This window comes from Simochromis diagramma, unplaced genomic scaffold (assembly GCF_900408965.1).
Source record: "Simochromis diagramma unplaced genomic scaffold, fSimDia1.1 OVJJ01000387.1, whole genome shotgun sequence".
Classification (NCBI taxonomy): Eukaryota; Metazoa; Chordata; class Actinopteri; order Cichliformes; family Cichlidae; genus Simochromis; species Simochromis diagramma.
In genome coordinates this window covers 21071-38466 of record NW_024387152.1, presented here as the reverse complement: position 1 = coordinate 38466, position 17396 = coordinate 21071, and the positions used below count along the sequence as shown (strand labels likewise).

At 39.1% G+C, this 17396-nt stretch overlaps 2 protein-coding genes across 4 annotated transcripts; both read left to right on the top strand.

Annotated features, from left to right (window-relative positions):
* The first annotated feature begins 934 nt into the window (after positions 1-934).
* LOC120744075 (kelch repeat and BTB domain-containing protein 12-like) lies at positions 935-5914 on the top strand. 3 transcript variants are annotated; one of them, XM_040048226.1, is made up of 10 exons: positions 935-1983; positions 2116-2291; positions 2703-2884; positions 2985-3117; positions 3351-3584; positions 3698-4056; positions 4142-4415; positions 4917-5064; positions 5151-5348; positions 5429-5914. In XM_040048226.1, the coding sequence occupies exons 2-10, from the start codon at positions 2121-2123 to the stop codon at positions 5575-5577; spliced, it is 1848 nt and encodes a 615-aa protein (XP_039904160.1). In that variant the 5' UTR covers positions 935-1983; positions 2116-2120; the 3' UTR covers positions 5578-5914. The 3 variants fall into 3 exon arrangements, with proteins under 3 accessions (XP_039904160.1, XP_039904158.1, XP_039904159.1); XM_040048225.1 differs by having other exon boundaries at positions 936-1384; XM_040048224.1 differs by having other exon boundaries at positions 935-2291.
* A 971-nt stretch (positions 5915-6885) lies between these two features.
* Positions 6886-16110, top strand: LOC120743897 (bone morphogenetic protein receptor type-2-like). The gene is made up of 11 exons (XM_040047906.1): positions 6886-7015; positions 7235-7444; positions 7673-7831; positions 8312-8413; positions 11862-11968; positions 12073-12294; positions 13178-13292; positions 13555-13712; positions 13898-14051; positions 15192-15328; positions 15410-16110. The coding sequence occupies exons 1-11, from the start codon at positions 6979-6981 to the stop codon at positions 15524-15526; spliced, it is 1518 nt and encodes a 505-aa protein (XP_039903840.1). The 5' UTR covers positions 6886-6978; the 3' UTR covers positions 15527-16110.
* The last annotated feature ends 1286 nt before the right edge of the window (positions 16111-17396 follow it).

The window sequence follows — 17396 nt, the reverse complement described above, 5'->3', positions numbered from 1 at the left end:
AGAGTGAATGAATAGTGGTATTGTAAAGCGCTTTGGGTGCCTTGAAAAGCGCTATATAAATCTAATCCATTATTTTTATTATTATTATTAAAAAGCATTTATCAGCAAAGAAAAAGAGCAAAAGTCTGTGGACTGTAAAACATATGTAATAAAAATGCTTTGATAATAAAGCTTACATGGATGATACCGATTTCTTTTAGTTCAAGAAAAGGTTATAATTTAAATTATTTTGGAAAGCACCCTTGAAAACCAGTTTCTGTTTCTTATCTGGACTTGTTGTTGCTATGTTATTGTGATGTTTTTCAACAGTGATTTGATTATACCTTCTAGAAAATGTCCACTCTTTCTTTTTTTTTGACAGACTTTCAGGAAAAACAGAAGCTGTGGATTGAAATGTTGCCTTTGTATAAATGTTTAAATAGTTTTTTTGTGTGTGTTTTTTGTTTTTGTTTTGTTTTTACTAGAGAGCCAAATGTGCTCAGACCTTTTTCCCCATTTTTTTAAATTTTTCTAGTATCTGTCACTACTATGAACTTAGGGCCCAACAACATTTAAAGCACCAAAATGGTGTAGGTACCATCTGTAACCAGAGAAGCTGCTCCAGCTTTTTTTAAATATTTTTTAAAAGTCCTCCCTTAAGTGACAGAAACGTCAAATTATAGACTTCCCAACTGAAACTTCTGGGAATATTGTTGGAAATGGAGAAAATAACTTACCATTTCACTTTAAAAAAAAAAAAAAAAAATTACTTATTTCATAATTTTAACAAATAATTTTTTTTGCAGTGGCAGAAAAATCAATAGAACTTTTTGAAAACAGTTGACTACATGCATGTAGTTTTGAAAACTAACAAATAGTTAGTTTTATATTCTCCTTAGTTTTAATTTATTTGTTTTAATTTCTTTCAAAGTCTAGTTTTTATTTTTATTTTATAAAAAAAAAATCACATAACTTTAGATTTTAATTTAATTTTAGTTAACTATCTTCAAACATACCTGTTCACGTCATGTTAATTATTCATGTGGTCTCTTAATGAAATTGCACATTTTTCCTTAAAATAATTCTAAAGAGAAATCTGCACATTTTAAAGTAATTAGAGTGAAACGCTGCATGAATGAGTTTAAGGACAGACTGCTCAGTCATGTATAGAAACCTGAACAGGCCTGCAGCCCCACCAGCACTTGCTGGTCTATTTTAAACTCGGTTTTGACAGTGAACATGCTGTTGACCCCCACTCACCAAAACAAAATGGCACAGAACACGAGAGAACTGGCAGCAAACAAAAACTTGACACAAACAGCCCAGCCTGTGTTGTAGTTTTGGCAAGGAAAACTGACGTAATCTCATTTTAATACTTCTAATCTTGGTTCTTTGGACAACACTGGTATGGTAACTGTTTTTCTGCATGTGCTTAGCAAATATAATGCATGCTATTTCTGCTTCTCTGAACCGTGTGTGCGTGTCTGTGGGCTGTTTATGTGTAGCTCACGCACACAGAGTGTGGTTATCAGCTGCAGGGGTGGAACCACAGGTCAACATGTAGTAGAACGTAATCTACAAACAGGTCAATGCTATTTAGCTTTATGAAGTATATTAAATGTCGCATTAGTTAAGGCAGACTCTTTAACATGATTGGTGTACATGTCAACGTAATTTATAAAAACAAAAGAAAGATGTGCTCATTTGAACCGCTGTTCACACTTAAAAGCATGATCAGAGTTCACACTGCTCATGTGTTCATAATATAATGGCCATTGTGACTGGCATGAGTTAGCTCACTCATGCGAAGCACTCCCGGCTGAGCTAATGAATACACTTGGTACTCATTAGCTCAACGTGAATAAACAAAAAGTGGAACTAAATATGCTCCGCGTATGGATCAGACCTACGGAGGAAAAGTGCATAGTCATTCAGTCTCACGTGGGAGAAAACTTTCCATGCAGTACCTACTGACAACAGCGAAGCTGCGATAGTGAAGAGCAGGTAGATGCAGTTGAAACTGCATACAAGTGTGCATAGACCAAACTTTCTCAGATGTTCACTCATTTTGTTTATTGATTTATTTAATTGTAATTACTGATGCATTTTCCACAACTCCCCTCTCTTCAAAACAAGAGTCCATGGATGCTGAGGTGCTGCACTCTGCTCAAGCAGAGCATGGCTCACTTTTGCTAAGGCAGCTAGAGAGGATGAGAACAACTAAGGAGCTCACTGACGTGGTGCTGCTAGCTGAAGGGATCCCCTTCCATTGCCACAAGGTGGTGCTGTCTGCATTCAGTCCTTACTTCCAGGTAAAATAGTCAGGAACAATAAACCGTATGCTTGAAGGAAAATGAAGAACACTATTTAAATTATTTGCAATGCAATTATTTTTATTTTCCTGTAAAATACCTGAAGATATGCAATACTCAAAAGCACTTATGCACTACATAAAATTACTTCCATATTACTTATTATTATAAACATAATACTAAAATCTACTTACAGTATAATTATTTCTTTGTTTCCGGTAATTCCAAATAAAATACATTGGAAATCATGTTGTATTGCAGGGGAATTAAGCCGTTCGTTGCAGGCCATATTATAAAGTGTTACCATATTTTTCATTATTTTTTTCTGAACTACTCCAAGCAAATGCATTAATGATACGCAAGGCTGTAGTTGTATCATTTCTTACTGTTCTGGTGAATCATTGTGTCCAGGCCATGTTTACATGTGGTCTGAAGGAGACGCACGGAGGAGAAATACCACTCAGAGACACTTCTGCACAAAGCTTAAGGCTGCTGCTGGACTACATATACTGTGGCGAGCTCCCACTAACAAACAACAACATCCAGGGAGTGGCCGTTGCTGCCTTTCTGCTACATGTAGACGGAGCCTTCAGGTGGGGTGAAACTGACAGAGGGGTAATTGGTAAAGGTGTCACCTGTTAAAGTGCAAGTTTTATGCTTAGGAAGTACTCTCCTTGTTTTTACTGAGGTAAGGTTGTGCCAGAGTCACATGGAGGCCTGTATGGACCCGTCAAACTGTGTTGGTCTGTACCACTGGGCCAGGAACTTGGGAGCAACTAGCCTCGCTGACTGTGCCTTGCGATATCTTTGTCAACACTTTTCACAGGTAGGGTTTAAGTATTACCAATGTGAAATAATCCCTCAGTCATAGTCTTTAAAAATTGTTCATGAACCTACGATTAATGAAGTTAGGCCTGCCCTAAATTATCAGAAGAATCAAAGTTCAGTGAAGCTTTTGAACACTGAGGAAATCTCTGAAAATCTTTTGTTCATTTTGCGATGTTGTTCTTATTTTATCTTCATTACTTATACTGTCTTTCTTTATCTTTGTTTAACTAGGTTTGTGAAGAAGAAGAAGTGCTAGAGCTGAATGCTCAAAGTCTTGGGGAACTGCTTGGCTTAGATGACCTTAACGTATCACAGGAGGAGGTTGTTTTGGAGCTGGTGCTGCGCTGGGTGGAAAAGTACAGGGGTGACTCAGAAAGGGAAGCCCAGGCTGTGGAGTTGCTCAGGCATGTCCGACTGGAGCTTGTGGATCCTGGATTTCTCCGTAAAGCAAGGAGGAGAAACCCGGTATGAAGAGATTGGAATGAGGTCCAAATATAATAAGGAGCAAGACTCCCTATTTATATTTGTCCTGAGATAAGTATATAGATATATCATTCTTATACTTATGATTCTCTCAGGTGCTTCTGCGGGATACTGAGTGCTTTGGGATGATTGATGCTGTTCTCCAGACGTCAGGTCTCTGCGAGGCCGCAGCTCCTCCTCGCCGAGCTCTTCGCTATGGCATGGAGACAACAGATTTGCTCCTCTGTTTGGGTGGTGTGAATAAGGAGGGCGTCCCTGCGCGGCGTGGAGGACTTGCTGACCTCAGTTTTTGCTTTGACCCCCATGTTAGGAAGACTTACTACATCCCCTCTCCCCTGAGGGGCTGCAGCATAGTGGGACAGATCACAGCAGGCGCAGTGAGCCGAGAAAACATCATAGTGGTGGCCGTAGAAGCAGAAGACCAACATCGAACGAAGGGGGTTGATATCTACAGGTTTTAATCCCTTTGCATATCAGAAATCTTTTTATCAATAGGCACCACACTGAATTAACAAATGAACTACTTGTTTATCTTCCAGGTATGACAGTTCAGAGGAGAACAGCTGGGTGAAGTTGTGCTCAGCAGCTTACAGGGACATGTATGCTTTAGGGCTCATAGGAGATGCCCTCTATTTAATCGGTGGTCAGATGAAAGTGTGTAATCACTACGTCATCACAGACAGCATGGAGAGATGGTCGCTGAAGAGAGGAGGCAGCTGGCTCAGCTTTGCTCCTCTGCCTCTTCCATTAGCCAGTCACTTTGTTGTAACACTGAAGGAGCATCTTTATGTGCTGGGGGGGTGGACACCACAGGTACCCAGACTCACCATCTTAACCGTTTAAAGCCTGAGCCATGAAATAATTGCCCCAAAAATTCATCTTTTTAAACTGAGTATTTATGGAACCTTCTTACAAAATAAAAGAAAAAATGTATTTGTATATGTGAGTTTGAATTTTTATCATACTTGTTGTGTCTGGCCTTTTTTTTTTTTTACATGGTATTAGTTTAAAATGTAATGTACAATTTATTTAGGTTTTTCACGGGGAAAAAAAATCATACTGAAGTTGTGGAAGTCTCAAAAATTTACAAAAACTTGCCATATAAAATCCACAAACTGGTTGTTTTTCCCCTGAACATTAACATCAGTATTGTACTTTTATTTAAAATCATTTTCGTTTTTTAAAAACAATTCCACACGATAGAGATGGTGAAATAGTTACTGAAATATTTCTGCTTCTCATTTGTCCAATATGTCCCCATGTCCTCATCTTTTTCTTCATCTCTCTGCCTAAATCTCTCTTCCTGCCTTTCAGGATCACCCTGACGACGAGCCTGACAAGCTCAGCAATCGTGTGTTTCAGTTTGACCCCGGCAAAGACAGATGGACAGAGTGTGCCAGCATGAAGTACTCCAGGTACCGCTGTGGGTCAGCTGTACTCAATGGAGAGATCTATGTATTAGGTCAGACTACCAAAACACATAACTGTATCTATGTTAGTATTGTGAAATTTCTGCACTGGAGCAAGAGTAGATGCGTTTGTTTCCAGGTGGTATAGGATGCGATGGAGAGGACCGTGGGCAATCGCGTCGTTGCCTGAGCTCCGTGGAGATCTACAACCCAGATACAGACGCTTGGAGACCAGGACCAACCGTCCCCACATCCCTACTTTCCCTTCGAACGAAAGCCTCCAACGTAGGAGTAGTGGATGGAAAGCTCTATCTCTGTGGATACTACAAGGGGGCTGGTCAGTTACTGAATGCCTGTCAAATAATTTTTAAAAGCACTTTTGCATGCGCTCAAATAATTTTTCTCTAATGGCTGCAGGCCGTCATGAGATCATCACCAAGGAACTTTTGGAATTGGACCCTGCAGACAATGTGTGGACAGTTGTGGAAAGACGAGCAGCCATGCACGACAGCTACGACGTCTGTCTGGTGGCTAATCTTAATCCTCGAGATCTCTTCACACCCTAATCCAGCTCCTGCTGGGCCAGTGTGTGTGGAAAGTAAGCGTCTATACGCTAAACCCGGAAAGCCTCATTCAAAAAAGCTTTATTCACTCTTGGTATTTGGAAAAAAGAATAACCAGATTAATTTTCACTATAATTAACTAACAACTTATTTTTTTGCTATATGAGTATCCAAAGTCAAACTTTAGATAATGCAGTTTTATGTTATATATCAATGGGACATTAGCTGTAATTAAATATATATTGTGTTGTATGATATGTTCAGTCAAAAGTCTGTTTGTTACATGTCCTGTCCAAGCAATAAATTTTACCTGTAAATGTAAGAATAAAAGAAAAATCAACATTCTGTTCTGTGTATTTTCTATATGTGGTATAAACTGTTAAGCTAACACGTGCAAGGCTGCACATGTTAGTTTAAGGTCACAAAATCTTGCCTATACAAAAGTCCCTTCCACCACTTTAACTCTTCTTTCAGTAAAAAGAAGGATGGCAAGAAAAAAAAGCTAATTTTATATTTAACAAGCTATTTATTTTGCTCTTCCATCAAACTACAGAAACCACAGAAGCCTCACACTGACTGCTACTTGTTTTTTGTTGTTGTTTTTTTCTGTGTGTTGTCAAACATTACTTGGACTGAAAGGGTGTCAGCAGAAGAACTTGGTGACCTCTTAGTGAGAAAACATTTTAAATATATTTTTCTCTCCTTTTTTTTGGATAACTGCATGTTGAAATGATATAATAATAAAATGAAATAATAAAGTCACGTGAAAAAGATGGAGGATTCAGGTGTGTGTTAACGCAATGCCACAATCTTACCAGGAATGGACGTCCAAGTAGATTTGACCCAAGGTCAGACTGTGCAATGTTCATTAACTACAAAAATCCCAAAAGACTCTCCATGCTTCAATCAACATGGTAGAACAATGAACACCAATGAACACATCTGTATACCAAAGTATTCTAGGGTCAGATCTGAAGACAGTGGGTCATACAATCGGAAATTCCCAAGCATTCACACAATACCTGGTCTTTCATGCACTTTTTTAAATGAATAATAGTGATATAGTCAGTCTAAAAAAACTCTACATTGCCCTTAAAAAAACAACATTTCAATTCATTAAGATGAATGCAGATTTCACTGTAGTATTTGATACAGCAATCGTGACTTAAGATAACCTAGCGCATACTTCCAGAGTTCTTTGAAATTGCCATTTTGTGAGACCTCGATGATGATAGATGATGCCGATAGTCTGGGAGGCTAAATTTAATGTTTTAGACAACAAGTGTCCTCGCGCAAGGATACAAGAGCAGGTGTGGGCTGGTGGGAGGTGCGCTTGCAAGCATGAGAAACTAATCTCACATTCTCAAGACAGTCATTCAACTTCGCCGCTCAGGGTGAATAAACATGCTAGTAGAAAGGTGGTGGCTGATTTTGGCCTTGGGTGAGTATTTTTAAAATCATCTGCCAATCTGCTATGTTGTTTGTTCCTTTTTCTGTGTCTGATTTTGATTAATGATGGCTGCTAATAGTTACAGGTTGTGTTGCTTGTGTTGTAAAAGGACTGTTGACTAGGCTAATTTAGACTCCTATGTTATTAATCACCGTTGTCATCTTACATTATACGTCCGACTTTCTTTTTATTCTTTTTTTTTATTCCCAGAATGTATTATGTGCATCTACAGCAAGCCCTTACAGCAGAAGAGAAGGTGTTTTTTTCAAATAACAGAAAGTACAAAGCATAACTACAGGCAGAATAAGAAATACACTGCTGCGGGCAGTGTGAGCGGGTCAGTGCAAGTTTGTGAGACCACGGACTGTTGCGTGGGCTACTACCGGATCATTAACGGCACACCAAAAGCTGACATTCTTGGTAAGAAGCCCGAATGTCTGGACAAGTACGTGGAGTGTATAGTGGGTGATTGAAAACAACAACAACAACAACACATTTTTAGCACATTAGCAAAAAAAATCTAATGATTGATAAGCTAGTTTAAAGAAAGCTCCCGCTCCAATTGTAACAGCTGAAATGTGCCACGTGCTGTGAAGTATAATGAAGTATGTAATATTGTTTGTCGTGCTCCTGATTTTTCGATTGCAGCTTGTGACAGAATTGAAAAGTCATGCCCAGATGAAACCTGCAAGGCACAAACACGCATCAACAATCAATTCTTGATGTGCATGTGCAACACAGACCTCTGCAATGGCAACATTACTTGGGGAAAAGAACAGGCTTCACACCCCTACTCTTATTTTTCAGGTATGGTATTAATAAGGTTATATAACCGTGAATTACTAAATAAATGTATAATTTAAGAATAATATATCATAATACAATTAGAAGCATTTAAAAAGCCTAAAACACTTCATGTCCTTCCCGAGGCAACCCCAAAGGAATTTGTGCCCCTCGGGGAATCAAACCAAAGATCTTTTTCTTGTTAGGCTCTTGTTATACTGAATATATATTCAGGTGGTTGACAAATTTAAGGAAAAATCAACATTAAGTGTAACATTACCAGACACCCAACACTTGGCATTGATTTGTCAGTATCTGGAGCTTTCTTGGAGGGAACAGTTAGCCATCACCATGCCAGCAAAATGGCTCACACACCATTACAAAGATCTCTAGCTCAAATCGTTGTGTTTTTCCTTTAATTCTTCACCCATTTGCATGTGCGATAGATATGATCATTCATTCAGAATTCAACTGGCACCTAATCCTTTTTTCTCCCCTTTTTAGTCGTCTTCATGAAAAAGGCTGTGAAACCTCTGGTTGGGATTTTGCTCTTTATGTGTTTCTGGATCGTTGCTGCTCAATGGAGAAGTTGCCTAAAAAAGAAAAGTAAAGTTCTTTTTTCTTCAAAAACATTATTTATGATTTAAATACCACTTGAGTAATTCAGTTTGACCTGACTGACTCCACTGCAAAAAAAGAAAAGAAAAGAAAAGAAAAAATAGTGAATCTTCTTTTACACCTTCAAAGTTATGCTTTACCCTCAGATTTCTCAGAGAAGTCCAGCATGCAGGGAAAAAACACTCAAATTCAGTTTGCTATTTTCCTAAAAATAACAATGTCACTTTTAATGCTTTTTTTTTTAATGCTATAATTTAATTAATTATTCATTTTGGCAGTCTTAATCCCTAGGGTCAGGACTGCCAAAATGAAATAATAAAATTATCATGAAATAATTAAATGTGTCAATAATTAATTAAAATATGAAATAAATAATAAATAATTAATTAATTAATTAAATATGTCCAAATATGTATTTAATTATATATATATATATATATATATATATATATATATATATATATATATATATATATATATATATATAAAGTAAAGTAAGGCTGATTAAAAATAAAAAGGGCCATTGCTATTTAACAGAGCAATCTGCATAGCAACAATATATACAATGCAGCTGCTAGTTAACGAGAGACACCCGGAATGGCTAACCGAAGGTCGGACAGTCCTGATCCCCAAGGACCCCAAGAAGGGACCGGTCCCCTCCAACTACCGACCAATAACCTGCCTCAGTACTACATGGAAGCTCCTGTCAGGCATCATATCGGCTAAGATGAACAGGCACATGGGTCAATACATGAGTGGGACACAGAAAGGAATTGGCAAGAATACCAGAGGCGCAAAACACCAGCTACTGGTAGACAGAACAGTCAGCCGAGACTGCAAGACCAGACTGACCAACCTGTGCACTGCCTGGATTGATTACAAGAAGGCCTATGACTCAATGCCCCACAGCTGGATACTGGAATGCCTAGAATTGTACAAGATCAATGGGACCCTAAGAGCCTTCATCAGGAACTCAATGGGGATGTGGCGTACAACACTAGAGGCCAACTCCAAACCCATAGCACAAGTCACCATCAAGTGCGGGATCTACCAAGGAGATGCTCTGTCCGGTTTTTTTATTTTACAGATTTTCTAGAGCAGAACAACATATTTTCTATTGTGTGTGTGTGAAGATTTTCTTCTTCACATGATTTCTTGTGGTGCTGTTCTGCATAGGCCTGAACCCCCTCAGTGAGATCATTAACAAGACTGGCTACGGATACCGACTACGGAACGGAGCAGTTGTCAGCCACCCCCTGTACATGGATGACATCAAGCTGTATGCCAAGAGTGAACGAGACATCGATTCACTGATCCACACTACCAGGCTATACAGCAATGACATTGGAATGTCGTTCGGACTGGAGAAGTGTAGTCGGATGGTAACAAAGAGAGGGAAGGTAGTCAGAACTGAGGGGATTGAACTACCAGAAGGCAACATTGCAGACATAGAGGACAGTTACAAGTACCTGGGGATCCCACAGGCAAATGGGAACCATGAAGAGGCCGCTAGAAAGGCTGCAACCACCAAGTACCTGCAGAGGGTCAGGCAAGTCCTGAGGAGTCAGCTGAATGGTAAGAACAAGATCCGGGCCATCAACACGTACGCCCTGCCCGTGATCAGGTACCCTGCTGGGGTAATAGGCTGGCCAAAGGAGGAGATAGAAGCCACTGACATAAAGACAAGAAAGCTCCTTACCATGCATGGAGGGTTTCACCCCAAGTCCAGCACCCTGAGGCTGTACGCTAAGCGGAAGGAAGGGGGCCGGGGACTGGTGAGTGTCAGCACCACAGTCCAGGATGAGACAACGAACATCCAAGAATACATTGGGAAGATGGCCCCAACTGACCGAGTGCTCAGTGAATACCTCAGGCAGCAGAAACCCAAGAAAGAGGAGGAAGGCGAGCAACCATCATGGAAGGACAGGCCCCTGCACGGTATGTACCACCGGCAGATAGAGGGGGTGGCTGATATCCAGAAATCCTACCAGTGGCTGGACAAAGCTGGACTGAAAGACAGCACAGAGGCACTAATCATGGCAGCACAAGAACAAGCTCTGAGTACAAGATCCATAGAGGCTGGGGTCTATCACACCAGGCAAGACCCCAGGTGCAGGCTGTGTAAAGATGCCCCAGAGACAATCCAGCACATAACAGCAGGGTGCAAGATGCTAGCAGGCAAGGCATACATGGAACGCCACAACCAAGTGGCCGGCATAGTGTACAGGAACATCTGTGCCGAGTATAACCTGGAAGTCCCGAGGTCAAAATGGGAGATGCCCCCAAGGGTGGTGGAGAATGACCGAGCTAAGATCCTGTGGGACTTCCAGATACAGACGGACAAAATGGTGGTGGCTAACCAACCGGACATAGTGGTGGTAGACAAACAGAAGAAGACGGCCGTAGTGATCGATGTAGTGGTTCCGAATGACAGCAATATCAGGAAGAAGGAACACGAGAAGCTGGAGAAATACCAAGGGCTCAGAGAAGAGCTCGAGAGGATGTGGAGGGTGAAGGTAACGGTGGTCCCCGTGGTAATCGGAGCACTAGGTGCGGTGACTCCCAAGCTAGGCGAGTGGCTCCAGCAGATCCCGGGAATAACATCGGAGATCTCTGTCCAGAAGAGCGCAGTCCTGGGAACAGCTAAGATACTGCGCAGGACCCTCAAGCTCCCAGGCCTCTGGTAGAGGACCCGAGCTTGAAGGATAAACCGCCCGCAGGGGCGTGCTGGGTGTTTTTATATATATATATATATATATATATATATATATATATATATATATATATATATATATATTTGATTAATTATTGACACATTTAATTAATTATTTCATGATGTATTTATTTATTATTTAACGGTCTATTTAATTAATTCATTTTGGCAGTCCTGGCATTCCATACTTGTTGAGTCGTTCTCTGGGATGTGTAACTTGCGTGAATTTCATTAAGGGATAACATCGCATGTGATAAAAGTTGACAACAAGCTGGCCAGCTCAGAGGTTGAAGACTGTTTTGTTTAAGGTCCATTTTCTGCCTTCAGTTTTACATTTTTAGTGTTTAATATTTGCATTGCATGTTCACATCAATCAACTGTGATGAGATATTAGGTTTACCCGTCTATTTTTAGTATTAATATGGTAATAATGTGTCCATTTGTCTTTTTTAATTCCACAGAAGAATAAATCTATTGTTTCCACATTTTCTCAACTTAAATTGCGTTCCCATGATGTCTTGGCCTTGAAATGCCTTCATTCTATGTGCTTCGCTGACCTTGGTTTTTATCTGTGTTACGGTACTCCCTCTGCTACTCTTCAGTCACATTTCCATGCTCTCAGTAACTAATCAGGAAGCTTTCAAATGAATGGTGGCTTTATTGTACTACCAGATTACTTTCTATGGGTGGCAACTAAATCACTTCTTTACTATAATATTTCAGAGAAGAATCTACAGTCCCCCAGTCATGATTGCCACATCCGACCCTCCTGTTCCTGCCAAATGACAAAAACCTCTGAGATCGACATCAGTCAGATCGAGCTACAGCAGGTATGCTCTGCTATGAAACAGGTTAATTCCACAGTAGGTAGTGTGCAAATTATCAGCAAGAAATGCATACAGGTTCTGATTCTTTACTTGTTTATGTCCTGCAGATTGTGGGCCGAGGGCATTTTGCAACTGTTTTTCAAGGGACATACCAGGGCTCTGTGGTGGCTGTCAAATTTTTACCTGCAGCCTATGAACATAATTTTAACACAGAAAAGGAGATTTATGAGCTACTGCTGTCAAAGCATACTAGCATTGTGAACTTTCTTGGTGCTGGGAGGAAACCAGATGACAAAAGCTGGTTCATCGTGCTGCAGTTTGCTGAATATGTGAGTGAAAACCTTTGCACGAAGACAACAGCTGCTCAAGGAAAAAACTGCATGGAACAGACCAGAGAAATATTTGTAAATAATACTAAGAGTCTGTTACAAGTGACAAATAGAATATATAGGTAAAAGAAAAATATTTATTCAAATTATCTAAAGTAACGTGAGTAAATGTTAAAGAAAAATGAATAAATGAACAGGCGCTACAATAAAAATGTAAAATTATATGCCAGGTTAAGCCACTGTGTTTAAAAATATTTATTAAACCAGCTATTCTACCCACATCTCTTATTTAATCACAATGATTTCAGCTCCTTTTTGATCCCATCGGAGACTGAAGGAAACATGTCGCATTATGTGACTCATTCATCATTAAAACCATTTCTGATCAGATGTCTAGTCCGAGACAGAATTATCGTAGAGTAAGGCTAATAAAATTATTGCAAACACTAAGTGGAAACCACTGTAAAGATTTTAAGATGGGTATACTGAACAAAACCATTAATAAAGGTTTAATGGGTCAGGGGTCAGGATTGCTGTCTCACAGCAGGGAAGCTTCCTAGTTTGAACTTAGTCTTTCTGTGTGGAGCTCTCACATTCTCATAGTCAGAAGACATTCATGTCATATTAAGCTGTTATTCTAACCTGGACATAGATCGGATAATCCGGTACTGTATGGTTAAACCTTGTAGGACTTCAGTTGATCAGTAAGAGTAGAACAGCTCTACATAAAGTTTAAAACTAATGCTAATGTGTGAAACATAATTGCTTTTCTATATTTATGGTTGAATAGTTTATGTTCGATGGCTTTAAGTCTATAGCGCTTTATGTATTTGAAACCACTGTATGCTTCAAGTACGAATGACTATTATACCTTTGATTTCAGGGATCTCTTCATTCCTTTTTGTCAAAACAAACCACGAGCTGGATGTTCTCACTGAACCTGTGCCAGTCGCTATCACAGGGACTTTCCTATCTCCACTCTGACCTTCTCAGCCATGGTACTGGCCAGAATAATATTGCAACAAATGCATGTGTGCATGGGTTGTCTGTTTGATGTGGGAAGCATAGAATGCATGTTTTTAAACTATTATCATCAAGAATAAAGATGAGTTGTTTTTATCCAAACAATGGATCTACTACAGTGATTCATCTAATGTGGCCACAAATCTTAAATAATGATAAGCTGTTTATGTGAGGCTGTCTTGGTATGTGAGAGTAAGCTACAGGAACAAAATATTGTTTATTGGATTTTTCATACAGATTTGCACAAACCTCCTGTGGCCCACAGAGACCTCAGCAGCTCCAACGTGCTGGTGAAGGCGGATGGTACCTGTGCCCTGTGTGATTTTGGATGCTCCACCATTCTGCGTTCTTGTTCAGAGCCTTACCGCAGGCACAACCAGAATAAAAACACGAAGGTGAGACACAGGTACTACTGTTTATCCACTCAAATCCTCTTATTTAAATAACAAAACAAAAAAACTTGAAGACCTAGACTTGCTGCTGTTTTTTGAAGTAATTAAAATTTCACACTAGAATTACATGAAATCAAAACATCCAATATTATTACTTATTTCTAATAGATAAATTTGTATTTTTGTAGTGTATTCAACTGGGCACGCTGCACTACATGGCTCCTGAGATCCTGGAAGGCTTTGTGAACCTGAACGAAAGCATGTTTCTCATGCAGGGTGACGTTTACGCTTTGGGTCTGCTGCTGTGGGAGATCTGGATGTGCTGCTATGATTTATTTGAAGGTTAGTCATTATGAGTAGATGATATGATGTTATGATGTTCAAAAATAAGTCCAAGGCTCTTTAGAGTAGTACAGAAGGCCAAGGTAAAGTTATTCAGAGTACCTAAACGGCTTGGCAAACTGTAAAAAGGTTGCTGTATATTGTGTAGCTGTGAGGCGCAGCTTTATTTGACTAGAAATTATCCTTTTTTTTTTTTTTTACATGTAAGGTACGTACTACAAGAAAAAGCTTTTGTGTTTCTGTTCATGGAGTGAAACTGTGGAACAGTTTGAATATGGAATTAACGCAACGTCCAAACAGAAAACAGTTGAAAAAGAGTTATAAAAATATGATCTTCTCGAACTATAAAGAAAGGAAAAATATTGATAATAAGTGAATGTCTCTATTTAAAAAATTTCATGATGTGATATTATAGTATATAGTATATATTATTTCAGAAATCTGTTCACTATTTTTATTACAAATTATATCAGTAAGGAAGCTGACTAAATATTAACTGATAACTTATGGCAAATGGGTGGGATTAAATAAGTGTGTACTTCTTCCCACTCCCTTTCAACATGTAAATGAATCAGAACGGTAGCAATATTGAAATGTATTGACTTTTGTATAGTATTTTCTCTCTCTCACTCTTATTTTCTTTACGAAGTGTACCTGTATATTGTTTACACGTTTGAAATAAATTAACAAACAAACAATAATGGTGCAGCAGTGCAAATGATAAATGTCATGTCATACACCTGCAGTGTTTCTGATGTGTTTGGAGTCAAATATGATACTTTTAATGTAGTCTGAATTTAGAAACAAAAAACTGCAGGTCATTCAGTTTTCTCTGCTTTAAGGCGAGCCTATTATTGTAATGGGTTGTCATTATCAACAGTACAATTTCAGGCTGTTGCTAGAGTGTCCAGCTTTCATTCCTCTCAGAAAAGAACAATTACCACACTGGCTTTTCAGTGGGTGTGTCACTGAAAGGGGAAAACCGATCTGAATCAGAAACTGGTGAATAGTGCGCTCCAGGCGGCCTGGTTTCCCAGTTGCTTGAAATCTGATAGTTAATGCATTGGTTTCTGGGCTGACAAGTCATATTTTCAATTCACTAAGCCTAGAAAAAACTAATAGCACTGCTTCCACCTGCAGGCGGAGCTGCACCACAGCATCTTTTGCCATATGAACTAGAGCTGGGAAGCAATGTAACACTGGAGAGCCTCATGCTGTACGTGTCCTATATGGACAAAAGACCCTGTATACCTGAACACTGGGAACTGCTACCACAGGTATTCTTGCATAGGGGCTTTGTGGTACCACTTACACCTGTGGTGTCTGTAATGTGTGGACTAAATGTTTATTGTTCTCAGGGAGCTGCGCTGAGGGAGCTCCTGGAGGATTGCTGGGACAGTGATTCAGAAGCCCGACTGACAGCTCACAGTGTTGTGGAAAGAATAACCTCTCTTCAGTCTTCTTACTCTCTGTGACTTCTTTTTCTGTTGTCTTTTCAGGTAGACATGATTTTGTACTGCTTTCCTTCAGAAACCTTTTTCTGCATCAGCTGCCATAATGATCTCTTATCTGGCAGTTCTGATATAAAGTGAACTCTGATAGCATTACTCAGCAGGCTCATAGGCATTTCTGTCCCAGTTTACTCAGAGCTATACTGACAAGGAGACTGAATTTGATCTCATTAATACCACTGACGCCTTACTTCAGCAGGAACTGGTTTCACTGTTTCTTTTAAAGCCCACAGGATTTGTGTTCCTGCTATGGAAAGCCCTGTGGTATATATTACAAAAGAGAACCGACCAAGGTAGCAGCCATGCAAGTTCAAAACATCTCAGAAATGTAACAAATATCACCCAAAAAGCAAATGTTTCATACGCATAAACTCAATTTAAATTGAACCTCTCCCTAAACGGTCACTCCTAAAAAAAAGAAAAAGAAAAAAGATAAGATCAGAGCGTTTCCTTTGTTTCTTACTAAATATTCCATGATCAACTGTAAGTGGGATTATTGGAAAGTGCAAGTATTTATTTCAGTTTTAAATTTCAGGCTAAATCTAATTTTTAGGTCTTCAAACAAAGAAACATGAAATTCATGTTTTATTGACATTTATTCTTCATTAACTTCAGTATCTCAATGATTCGAGTGCTGTTTACTAAGTTACTGTTACTGTTGAAGTTACTAAGTAACTGTTGAATCCCAGGAGACTGCCCCAGTGCATATATCTTACACTGTGTAACTTAGCTGCCTTTAAATTAATGTGCATAATGTTACCTTTTTAATCCCATTTATCACTTATGAAAGAGAGGATGGCAACAGGGACAAACTCCAAGCGTACACCATTTGACTGCTGTGGCTGGGCTTTGAAGGTGATGCAGAATACCAAATATAATATTCATTTAAAAATGTGTAATCAAGGAAACTTATGAATTAGAGAATTTTCATTTATTAAATTAATTATAAAGATTATTTTAAAACTGACCACTAGATGTCACTGTTCACTCACATCTATTTGTTTCCAGTGGAAACAATGGATTGTGATCTCATCACAAATCTATTCTCAACACTACAACAAGGAAAAAAGCCAGCATGTTCAACATGTGGCCACATTCTTCTGGCTTACACTTGAAATATATTTATTTAAGCATTTCGTTGTTTAAACTTTTGCATTCAACTGAAATGTTGTTTTCATGCAAAAATGTCACTGATGTTTCAGAGATGCATGCTCATGCCTCAGCAGCATGTCTTTTGATCTCCAACCTTCAACCACAAGTTTAAAACTGTTTCTTTGGCATTGCCTTATTGTATGCTGCATGCACTGAATTCCAGTATGTAACTGTCATTACAAATGTTGCTGTGATTAAGTCAAAAGCTCCAAAAATAGGACTTTATGAGTCATCAAATTTTAACAACAGCAGAGAAACAAATGAGAAAGAAGTATTTGAACCAGTATAATATGCTTGTGGTGGGTAACCCAACGAAGGAGTCAGTCGAGGATGAATAAGTTTAACAATTTCCAAAAATCCACAAAGAACAGTAAACCTCATTTTAACCCCTGTCCTACTTTTAAGCCCACTTTCTGTTAGTGTTCTTTTGATGTTACCAACCACAAAAGCCAGAGACGTCATGTACTGCAGTCTAATGGTCTTGCAGATATTCTGGGTGATTTAGTCATGCACGGAAACATCTACTAGAGAGCTCACAGTTATGCTGGTGTCCTGCCTGATGCGGTTTCATTAGAACTAACAAAAGCGTTTCTTTTAATAAAGCAGCAGAGCCACTGTGGTATTTTAAAATGCTATATCTTCAGTTTCAAACACATTGCTTTCCTCAAAATATCTTGTAGCT